This window comes from Limulus polyphemus, unplaced genomic scaffold (assembly GCF_000517525.1).
Source record: "Limulus polyphemus unplaced genomic scaffold, Limulus_polyphemus-2.1.2 Scaffold6683, whole genome shotgun sequence".
Taxonomy (NCBI): domain Eukaryota; kingdom Metazoa; phylum Arthropoda; class Merostomata; order Xiphosura; family Limulidae; genus Limulus; species Limulus polyphemus.
This window is the reverse complement of record NW_013672293.1, coordinates 4,429-16,996: the sequence shown is the minus strand read 5'-3', so window position 1 is coordinate 16,996 and position 12,568 is coordinate 4,429. Positions and strand designations below refer to the sequence as shown.

Here is a 12,568-nt window from a genome sequence, read left to right as displayed (position 1 = left end):
AATCATCTTGGAGGGAATTTAAAATCACAAATGGTTATATCAGTTGTCTTGATGGACAAATATTTTATGATAATGTTATATATTTGGACAAAAACTTTGTGGCTCTAACACAACCAGTATTACAGTTGTAGGAAACTGAAAAAAAAAAAGTCTTTATTACGTAGTATTTTTTAGCCATTTTCAGAAGTGTTCACTAAAATGTGTGTAAAAGATCAGACCAATTACCGACCGATCCATATCCAAGTAAAGCCTGTACAGGTTTTATTTTTGTCATGCTTTTTAAGTTGACCATTTCAGTTTGAAAGTATAAAAAAAATTTTCAAATTGGTTTGTTTTGTGTTTCGGTGGCTGCCATTTTCATCTTGTCACGTTAATAATGGTAAACGTTTTAGAGCAGTGTTTGTTTCTCCATAGGGAGGGATGTGGAATGGGAGACGTGTGGGATGTGGAGGATCCTGTTAATCGGAATCAAGAAATGGTGTGTCAGCGGCTTTTGAGAAAACCTTTGCCTTTCAAGCAGGTTTTTCGCAACAACGAATACGCTGTTTTGAAGCTCTAGGTGCTGCCTTTTGTGTGTGTGTGTGTGACGTTTGGAATGTCGAAACAGAAGTAACTTTTTTGATACGCAGAGCCAACTTACAAGTTGCTGATTTAATAGTGTTATAAAAATAAATTTGGCAATGCAAGGTTACACAACCTCAAAGAGAACTTTGTATTTTTTTTTGCTCTTTGTTACTAATATATATGTTGAATTTCTTGTTTGCAAAATAAGGTACTTACTTTTTCAGTCTGTTGCTTTGAATGTGAATATCTGTCGAGCAAGTGCGTTTTCTTTACTGGCGGGAAATGAAGTTAATTATATATTATAACAAAGAAATTAGCAATTAGTATGTATCTTAGTTTACATGAACACGTTTAACACCCACACTGCCAAAGGTTTGAAGATTTACTTTGATTTAATTTCTTAAACACGTAAAAACATTAATGAAACCAAAGATTTTTTTTTCTCCTCGAAATAATTTATTACATTTCAGAATATAGTTTAAACATTGTTTAAAATTCTCACTAGATGGCGATAACTGTTTTATTATTTTCTTCAAAATTTATTTTGATAGTAAGTGGAGTACTGATGGATTTATTTTTTTATGTAAATACAAATGAAATCTTTCTTGACATTATATTTGAAGCATACAGAGAGGCATTGTGTATTTTGATATATATAATGGTGTTCAAAAGTTAAAATATACACAAGTCTTATTTAAGGACTGTCGAATGTTTAATATGATACTCCACAAAAGAAAAATTTATGGAACGCGTTTACATTTGACCTTTTTAACTACAGCCAATATTTTTGTTGATTATCAAGTCTATAATGTGTGATAAAGGACCACAAATCAGTGTTAAAAGGTTATTGTTGATATTTGTGTGAAGAGCGTGTAATGTAGACCACTCCTTATTGTACTCATTATCATATTTGTTAATATTTCTACATGTTACAACTAATTGGTACAATAAAAAATCAATATATTAACTGTCACATTGTTTTCTGTGTGTGTGTGTGTGTTGCATAAAGATGAATTGTATTTTCGTTCTCAAAGTATAGTAATAAAATATATATGAAGTTCAACATGAATTTTGTTGTTGTTGTTGTTTTTTCACTCTCACATTACAGTTCAACTAACCGCGACCTGCAAAATATTTTCGGTAGTTTTCATGCCCTTCGCTTCAATTTCCCTTATTCTATCATTTTCACTCACATCATTAAGCTACGCTTTCTTGCAGCCATTATGTTGTAGATTGATCAATCATGGTCTATTTGAAAAACATCTTACGCGGTCAAACAAACAAACTCACGTAGACGTAACTTTATTCAATAAAACCACACGTAAAGTAAACAATATAGTAATGGTACAGAGTATGAAAGGGTTATTAGCGTTCAGTGTATGATACTTTGTGTTGAAACGAAGAATAAAACCTGTAGTAAAGAAAATAGTAACTAAAATGTGTTTATAGCAGTCTATGAAATGAAACGAAGCTAAGTTATTGGAAAGTAAATGTAAAGTTGTGATGATGGCAAACTTAGCTGTTAATGCAGAAACGTCCGAATGCGTTTTCACGAAGTCATAAGCATACGGTTTTGAACGAACTGCGCATGCGTAATTTAGATCCAAATAAGTCGAGAAAGCCCATCTTTATCTAGTGTAATGTTAATATTTTTAAGAAATTACACACGAATTAAGTGTTGTTTGTGTGAAATACTTTACAAATAAAAAAACTAAAGTTGAGATCGAAACCAGTCGTCACGTGATGACAACGACGTTGTGCCATCGTGTACCATACTCGTTGCATTAAAAAGTTCGATTAAGCAAAAAACAGGTAATGCGATTCTGTGTGGAAAATCCAATATGCAATCTGGTCTCTTCGGCCTTTCTAACGGTACGAGATTTCTAGCGTTTGATCGATAAATTTGCAAGAATAGTTCTGGACAGACAAAAGCAAGTGTATTATTTATATAGATATGACAATAACGTGTTACAACAATTAAAGAACATAAATTATGCACATTAAATATAGGTTCAGAAAATATTTAACATGATTACTTACTTGCTGTATTACGATTGGTTTAGAATGAATGACGTGAGGTAAGTGGCATTAATCTTTGTAGCACTTATAGGGCAAATTAATTTTTCTAAAATTCTGAAGTTTTTTTTTGGAGGGTGGGTGATAATTTTTGTAACTGAAATTATTACTTTATTATTATACACTTTTAATCCTTATGAAACTCTTTAGCAATACCCAAGACCCCCTTTTTTTCGTGTTCCACTCTTACATAACTGATAATACAAGAATTATTTTTTACTAAAAAATGTAATTTTTTACACTAATTGATGGTTTCCGTATTTTAAAGGCAGAGATTTTGTAAACAATTTCGTGGAAGTTTTATACACCTTGAAGTACGAGTCAACAATTTCACGTATGAAAACAGCGATCCTGGTGTTGAAAAAAAGTTCAGAATTCCATCGAATGCAAATATAAAACAAGCATTTTGAATTATTTCAGCATACATAAGGCAACTAGAAACTGATATGTCAAATTTATGAATATTTTAAAAAATTCTTGCACTATATATATATCTAGATAAGAATGTGTTTTAAAAAAATCATAAGTAAACAAATCTGAATAAAAAAATATTTAAAGTTTTCCGCTTATAGCTTTAATATTCTTATATGCTGAGTTTAACTTGCATTATCCAAATTTGCATAGTCTCACAGGGTCTCTGTTGGAAGGAATCTCAGAACGACATGACTTAACACTATGCCGACGAAACGTTTTCTTTAACAACGAGTTCTTAATATTTGAATAAGGAAGTCATAAAAGTCAAGAATATTAACATAATTTATGATAAAAACGGTCCATTTTTAGAGTTACTGAAAATATAATACAACACACATATTGCCTCTATTATATAAAAAAAAAGTGACGTATCTACCAACTGTAATATCATAGACTAACGTAAAGTGTCTGTCAGTTCCTGTAGCTCCCAGGCAATAGGGTCAATCTTGCTGGTAAATAAATGTATTTTCTTGCAGGAAAACTGCAACTTCACCCATGATGTTCCAAAATAGGCAGCTATCTTTCCTATCGGGAAATAGCCATCCTTTTTAGAGTGGTTGGGGGTTACGTGATCTTTGAGCAGCCTCCTTTATTGATCAGATTTGTACATAGCATATAGCTCATTTTAAATGATTTGGGATTATTGCCAAACCTTATTTTGTTTAAAGAAGTAGGTTTTGCTTTTCACTTAGTTTGTCTTGTAATGTAAAGGATCATCCTTTTTTCTTTTTGTTTTATTTTTCAGAATGGACTCATGCTAAACTGGTGAGAAAGCAACAATAAAAACAATTTCCTTTTCTCCCTCTTTCAATTCCACAAACACAATTTAAACTTTTTCCTGTGTTTTATTTTAACTTGTCGTTGTGTTTGAATCAACATTTTAATTTCTGTGTTTTTGTGTATTGTCTCTTTCTTTGCGTGGGTTTCAGTAAGAGCCAGGAAACGATAAGCTCAAACTTCGTAGTATAGTATTCCTGTTTTTTTGCGGGCCTTGCCAGTTTACTCTGGAGAAAATTAGTTTATCTGAAGATACCACAAGATGTAAACTTTGTTTACACAAAGCATAAGTATATATGTTTTCAGAAAATCTAAAATGTTTATACTAAGCCAGAAAGAAACGCCAATATACGTGTCTCTGTCCTCTCTCTCTCTCACTTTTCCCCAAGCGGCGAAAACGTCAGTTAAACGTCATTTTCTTGGGTTTTTAATTAGAGAAAGAAAGAAGGAAACTGAGAAATTTCCACAGACGTTGCTGGTGTGTGGTGGAAAAAGGATGGTGAAAATGAGATTACTGCGCTATAATGTATAAAATCTTTGAATAAGCTAAGTGTGCACTTATTAAGTTGAGTGAAAGAGTGTAAGTTGGCTTCTTAAGTTTTGATTTTGCTTGTTTTTTTAGTTGTATAACATAGAAGAAATGAGTGAGTTTTAAGGTAAGGTTAGACGTTTTGTTTTCGTGTTCGGTGCACTCGTCAGTGTCGACATAAACTTAACCAACCTGGCTCCTGTTGTTAACGTCGTACAAACGCAGTTAAAAACGTTTAGGCTTAAGAATTAACTGTAGCAGATTGCCAATCGTAACATCGTGGACGTTCTCGATGCTTTTTACAAGAGACTGACTTTAAGATGTATGTTACGCCACAGTCCATGTCCTAATTTTTTTTATATTAAATTTCAGACGATACGGCTGTTGCATTGGTATAAACCTGTTTCCGTTGTGCCCTGTAATTTGTAAATTTAGTGTACATCATAGTAAACGAGTAATTATAAAACTAGACTATGCTATTGTTAGGTACCACCTTATACTACTAAATTAATAATTACCCTCATATTGAAATTTCTGTGTAAAAAAATAAATAATTGAGGGACTCCCTTAATTTCGATCTATCAAAGGTTTTATGCAGAACTTTGTGAAAAACTGAAGTTTGTCGTTTGAAATTGGAAGTTGATACTGAGTTTTTGGTAGGCGTAGACCACCTGGTTTTCATTGGATGTGACCACGAGTGTTACTTAGGACAATCAGGTTATATACTAAAAAAAAATAGAACCTAACCCTTTTCTTAGAAGCTTCAGTCATTAACTTTGAAGACTACTGTCATCATGGGAATTCTGTTGGCCAAGTTGTGGAGTTTATTTGGGAACGAAGGTGAGTATGGCTTTATCATGTCAAACTTGTAAATATGATAATACAGTCGAAAATTTCATTATATACATAGCATAACATTTTTAATGAATGATTATATTATCTGTAGTCACAGTTTAGGTCATTTGGCAGAGATGTCGATTACAATTTTGCTTGTGCACGGTTGTTTGACCGTTATTTTCAAATATTGGTGCTGAAGTAACATCAGTATGTTACAGAAAATTTTTATGGTTGATATTTATAAAATTAGGAATGACCTCATTCCAGAAAAGTAGTTAACTTAATGTGCATGACCCAAAATAGGGCTATAACGTTTGTAAAAATACTCTGTTTTGTAGAAACTTTACATAAACATTCTTGTAACATACACATTTCTTAAATGTTGTTGTTTTTACCTTGTGTAGTTTCATTGATTTAATGGATTGTACTTTATGTGTGTGTGTGTGTGTGAGAGAGAGAGAGAGAAATACATGTCTTTACACAGCTTTCTATCTAAAAATATTAATGTTTCACCTATGACAAACACTGATGACTTATAAAGTTAGAATACTTTTTGTATAGGTGCAAGAAAGATGCACGTTATCACCACTGGCTCATGCTGTATATTACTGATGCTATCTTACATCTTCACACCCAAAAAAATCACTCGTGTTCTAGACTAACAAACAGACATTTTCATAGTATATATATATATATATATATATATGTTTGCATACTCCAGAAAAAAGCAATCAAAAACTTGTAGTGTAAGTTTCTTAAGTTGGGCATCGTTCCAGAAGATTGTCTCACCATTCTTTTCAACATGCCTATATCCTTCTTGTGATAAAGGAACCAAAACTGTACATGCTATTCTTACGATAACCAAGCTGCTTATAAACTCCCAATAATTGTTCTAAGAACTTTTTCTCATTTCTTTTACATTCACAAAGGTTTTCAAAGTTCATTTGAATAACAGAAACATTCTTGTTAGAACAGGTTTTTCAGCATTTCAGTGAAACCAACAAAAAAGTATTTGAAACATTATTGTCTGAGATGCCAGTATCTTTCAGAAATAAACGTTTGACATTGTTAATTGTTAACCTGTATCAGTTAAACTGTAGAAAATGTCTTGGAGTCCTTTGTAAAATTACTTGTATACTTGCTACACATACGGTAATTAGTTTTTAAATGTTTATTTAAGTTCTTTTTTTTTCTAAAGATATCCTAAGTACTTTAAGGTTTTTGTATCACCACAAAAAGCAGTCTTAGTTTTGTTTTCATGTAAATAGTTCTTGATTGTTTTAAAATTGTAAGACACAAAATTATATTTAAATAATAAGTTATTGTCATATAGGGTATCTAAAAAAAGAAATTTGGAATTCACTTAGTTGACATATTTAAAATTATCTACCTACCAGTAGGTGGCTGAATGAAAATACAAACTTGATTATTGATAATAAATTATTAGTTTAATACGTGTATTTAGGACTAATCTAAATCTCCTAATCTGGTCAAAACCTCGTGAGATATTATTGGGATTATGGTCAAAACCTTGTGAGATATTATTGGGATTACGATCAAAACCTTGTGAGATGTTATTGGGATTACGGTCAAAACCTCGTGAGATATTATTGGGATTATGGTCAAAACCTTGTGAGATATTATTGGGATTATGATCAAAACCTCGTGAAATATTATTGAGGTTTTGACCGTAATCCCAATAATATCTCACAAGGTTTTGACCATAATCCCAATAATATTTCACGAGGTTTTGACCGTAATCCCGTGAGATATTATTGGGATTACGGTCAAAACCTCGTGAAATATTATTGGGATTATGGTCAAAACCTCTTGAGATATTATTGGGATCATGGTCAAAACCTTGTGAGATATTATTGGGATTATGGTCAAAACCTTGTGAGATATTATTGGGATTACGGTCAAAACCTCGTGAAATATTATTGGGATCATGGTCAAAACCTCTTGAGATATTATTGGGATTACGGTCAAAACCTCGTGAAATATTATTGGGATTACGATCAAAACCTCATGAGATATTATTGGGATTATGGTCAAAGGTATCATTAACAGCAAGGGTGCCCAACTGATGGATCAATGCATTCTTTCCTTTATAAGTCAGAACATATGAAGGTTCATTTAATTTAATTAGCTATCCTGATTACCAGGTTTATATGTAGTTTAACTCCAAGTAAACAGGATGTGATTAGAAGCTGTTCTTGTAGTTTAATAATATCTCAGCCTCTACCATGTCTGTCATATTTCAGGTAGTCTAATGAGCCCTGATATTAGGCAAAAGGCCTCATCAGCACTGGATGTAACAGATGTAGTTTGGTTGACATACTGTTCTTCTTTACTTTTACTCCAATTCTGAGAATATACATTTTTCTATTTTCAAATTATTTATAAGAGTAATTTTATACTTTATTGGAACAGTAACTTCTCCCAGTTGAGCACGAGTCTAAGAAAATTGCCTCGTTACTCAGGTGGGTAGTTATTTGGGAACCCCTGGTCCACATTTGGACTTTAGCATACTAATTATTATGTTGATTGTGAACCTGTAAAGTTGTTTACTTGATGCTGTGGTGTTTTGTTAGTTTACAGTTGTATAAAAATGTTTGGTTTTTTTATCCTTTGGTGAATAAGTTGATTGAGCTGAATGCCAGCGATTCACCTGCATCTTTGTTTTAATTTCACCCAGGAGGTAGAAGTTGCAGAAGTTTTCTTTGACTCTGATCTTATATTGTTGCTTGGATAATGTCACAAAACAAGTTGAAGTTCAGAATTATTTTTATAATTAAAAGGGGTGTGTCATTCTGGGGCTATGGAGCAAATATTGAGTTACCTTTATGTTATTATGTTTGTTTGTAAACATGATGGTAGTTATTGAATAGTGACCACACATTTTTTAAACTTAAATTGCTTTTTTAGTCAGAACAAAATTTGCCAATATTACAGTATTATACTTAAGAGGAACTCTACTACAATGTTGCCAAAATAATTCATTTCGAAGAGTACCAGATATGTACCAACAGAAAACCACAAATAGTCTTATTTTGCTGTAACCAAAGATAATTGGTGAATTTATTTCTTCTTGTTGTTATTTGTATTGCTGTTATTGAAAAATTAGTGCTAAACTAAGTGTTGAAGAATCAAATTTCTAAATAAAGAAACGACAAAGCGATCAATACAAATTATTTCAATGTTTTACTGTGAACGATCTGAAAGTAACTTAAAAATTACTCTACATGACATTACGATTAAGAAACATTAAACGAGAACTATTTCTAGTGTTTAAAAGAATTGGTCAAAATTTTTATTGTGCTAGATTTTCCAGATAAAAATTATTTTATATTGCGCTGTTTGTATGCAAGCAAAGATTTTTTTAAAGGTTTCCTAACACAAGACGTACTTGACCCCTCTCCTGGTTTATCCCACAAAAAGCGACGTATACTAGTGCTTTAGTCACATGGATCATAAAAGGATTAATATCATTGTGCAAGTGATGGTAAAACCATTTGGTGATGGGTGATGATATATATATGTATATGTTTTAAGACTAACTTCTCATTTTACAGAAATGCCTCTTCTTGCTGTTAGCCTACATAGTTTCCGTTATTTAAAAAAAAAATAGAAAGCTTGTACATTTACGAGTTGAAGAAACGAAGTACTAAGTTGTGGGTTTCCAAGTTCTAACTCGTATATTTTAACACGTTTGTTAGAAAGTAATAAATTTATAACATGAACGGGCAGTAATTTGAGCGATAAGAACAAAATTATTACAGGCAGATTATTCAGTGTGAAACAACTGAAATTAAAGCTGATGCGATTAAAACACAAAATTCTAGCTTTGTGTATGTTAGAATTAGCACTTGTATTTAATAAACATAATATGTAGGATTTGTAATTATTAAGAACTTTTGATCAGAATTATGAGTTAATTATAGTTACAAAGCTAGCTGTGGAACAAACTGACTGAGAATACGCCATAAATCTGTGTATCAGAAAATATTGTTTTGCGTTAAGCCTAATAATGAATGAGGTCGAGATTTACGTTAATCCTAAATTCATAAACTAATCTGACAATGCGAAATAATTACGTAAATGTAAAAATTAATTCAGAAAAACTTAAGTTTGGTAATCAGGAAGATTTAGTAAAAGTAATAAGAATATAAAATTTTTTTTTCACTTGTTGATTTTGTAATTTAACATAAATCTTCAGGGCAGTGCCCTACAGCTAATTTTTATCCACGTAGTTAAGTGTTGTTCACATCTTTCATTTATTTTTAAGATTTTTTTTATAAACCCATCTTCAGGTTTTTTGTTTGCTTTCTTATTTTATATGTATGTAAAACAATTTTCATTTCAATTTCATATTTTACAACTTGGAGATGACTTATTCAATATAGGCTGAGATATGAATATTATTTATGATTTATTTTATGTTGTCACGAGTTCGAATTCTGTTACCAAACATGCACACTCTTTCAGCCGTAGGGACTTTATAATATAACGGTCAATCCCGCTATTTGTTCGTAAATAGTAGACCAGGAGTTGGCGGTGTGCGGTGATAACTAGCTGCCCTCTGGTCTTTCACTGCTAAATTAGGGACGGCTAGCACAGATAGCGTTCGAGAAGCTTTGCGCAAAATTCAGCAAACAAACAAGGCTAATATTTCGACTCCTAAAATGTTTTTGAAACTTTATGGTAAGAAGCTATCGTATTAGGAAATAGAATTTCCAACCGAAGTTTTTATTTCTAATTTCGGTCGAAGCAAGTAAGGTTTGTTTTCTCTTTTTGGTCGAGGTTGGTTGGAGAACCCCGTTCCTTTTGTCTGCCTAAAGACTTCGTTCAACCAAACAGTTTATACTTCCGGTTTGACACAGAACATATGTGAATATCTTCATAGGCCAGGTTCAAACTGTCGCACGTAACGCTGTAAATGAACTGGTACACTGTTTATCACTAATACACATGTATTGAAACAGTAGTGTAAAAATATTTTTATAAATTCGTTTTTTAAACTTGCTTATCTTTATATAAACTAAATTATATGTCCAGCAATAATATATAAAAAATAATAATCACAGTTTTAAAAGTAGTAAACTCAGTATTAAATAAAATAAATTAACCTAGCGTTTTCGGGAGATTCTTAAATTATTAGGTGTCGCGAAAGTGTTTTCTTGTGGGAATTTAACATACATTCTGCACGAGGAGTGCATTGTTTTAAAAAAACTTTAAAAGTTTATATATTGTATTGACAGCTGACGTTTCGGGCTACCGTCCTTTTCGCACCTAAACTGTACTTATATATAATTAATTAAATTATTTTGACACTATATAAACCCTTCATGTTTTTCGAATTGCCGAAACGGTCGTTATCTACTATCAACTGTGAGTGCCTAGTTTTAATCCAGTGATTTTCTTTAGGCTTTTCAGAAATTTTGGAACACTGGTTGATATATGTATTGAAATGACGGATTTGTTGTGAAATTATTTATTTCTGAGGTTTATGATTAAGTGAGAGTTGGAAACATACCCGGGTTTTTTTCCTTTTCGACGAGGCCAAGACAAATTGGAAATAAATGTGAATTATTTCAAATCAAATTACAGAAAATCACTGTAAAGTAATTAAAGATTTTAAAATAACTTTCAGTATTGTTTGAAAACTGTACTACCAAGAAACACGATACTGTTGAGTGAAAAAACCTAACGTTCTGCTTTTTTAGCCGTTAGAATATTTATCAGAACAAAGATTCTAATTTAAAGGTGAGCTTTTTTTTAATGCTAAAATATATTTGAAATTCGGTCGCAAATAGTTTTATATACGGACAAAAATATTTATTTTATTAAGATAGCCAAACAGAAATTTCGTATTTTATATTTTGTAATTTCCAAACTCGGTAACAGTTCATCTTTCTACGTACGAGCGATGAAACGTTTATACAATTGTGACGCTACGCTGAGCAGAGAAACATTTGTCGGACGTTGCTGTACCTGTCACGAGCATGTTTAATATAACGTCATCACGAAAGTAGCTCACTTTTATCTGTCAGGAGGATAAAACCTGTTGTTTTTGGAACTCTTCGGGCATACGGATGTTATTTTGATTCAGTTTTTTTTTTAACTGACCGGTTAATTACCAACTGGTTTATGATTATTTTATTTTAAAATTTTCCTCTGTGACCTTGGTATACCCATTATTACAATAAAAATGCTAATTGTGATGATCGACGTGTCGCACCCTGTTTTGTTCCTTACGCGTGTTAATTCGATTTTCAAAAATATCTTTGCGTGCTTCTAGTTTAGCAATTAATTCATTATTTATATTATATTAATCTTTATATTAGTTAATTGTATATTAACTTTCATTATAAATAAGGTGACCATTCGTTTTTATTTTTGTGGTATGTGTGTGTGTGTGTGAGACTACTTTTCCCGTTATTTTGTTCCTGTAAATATGAAACTATTTGAAACACCTAATTGCCCCCTTTTTGATATATGTCACTCAAATTTCTAACTTCAAAAGAAATTGGCCACAGTTACACGTTAAACAAGTCCCAGCTGCAAAAGTACTGTTTATATATTATTTTCTATCGTCGTCCTTACCGTTTATATCTCATTTTCTATCGTCGTCCTTACCGACTTTACAACTTTCTGGAGTTTAGCAGCTGTTTTTGTGCTATTTTACCTTAATTTTTGTGGGGACAAATAGGACTGAGAAGCTTCGAGAACGAACATAAAGTGGCCACTTTGGCTATAATTGTTTAGGAGAATTAAAAACGAATGTCTTAACCACAACTTGTTGCATGTAATGTGCTAGTAGCCTAAGCCTAAGCTCTGTGACGTTATAAGTGAACTAACTTTGACAGAAGTTTAGTAACCTGTATGATGCTTAGAGGAAAACTACTGGAGCGATTTTTTGGTGATATGTATTTCTGACATTACTGTACATACAGACAGACTAGAGATCGTGCAAAACTTTATTAGCTGTTGGTGGGAGTACATTAATTTGTGTTTTCTCGTTAATTTTATTTTCAACAATATTTCTATGCTTGATTTTATGTTTGAAACATTTCCTTTTCTTCAGCAAGTGCAACATTACTTATGTTACACATTGTGCCTCTGTTGCACGTGCTAATGAAAATACAACTTCTCTAAGCATACATTTTTCAAGTGTTAAATTCATGCATGATAAGACCAAAGGACGTACATGATGTGCAAAGGATACAGGTATCACATACAGAGGACATACATGATGTGCAAAGGATATGGGTATCTCATACAGAGGACATACATGATGTGCAAAGGATA

General features: G+C 32.0%; 2 protein-coding genes across 2 annotated transcripts in view; both read left to right on the top strand.

Annotated features, from left to right (window-relative positions):
- Positions 1 to 966, top strand: part of LOC106473967 (probable C-mannosyltransferase DPY19L1) — a gene marked incomplete at its 5' end in the record, with an annotated part of 31,893 nt that extends 30,927 nt beyond the window's left edge. Inside the window, one exon of the mRNA XM_013934656.2 lies at positions 415 to 966. Coding sequence (XP_013790110.2) covers positions 415 to 559 — 145 coding nt within the window. The remainder of the gene's footprint in view (positions 1 to 414) is intronic.
- Positions 967 to 4,129: 3,163 nt separating this feature from the next.
- LOC106473965 (ADP-ribosylation factor-like protein 5B) overlaps positions 4,130 to 12,568 on the top strand; it is a gene marked incomplete at its 3' end in the record, with an annotated part of 12,228 nt that continues 3,789 nt past the window's right edge. The window contains exon 1 of the mRNA XM_013934655.2: positions 4,130 to 5,260. Within this exon, the coding sequence (XP_013790109.1) occupies positions 5,215 to 5,260 (46 nt within the window). The remainder of the gene's footprint in view (positions 5,261 to 12,568) is intronic.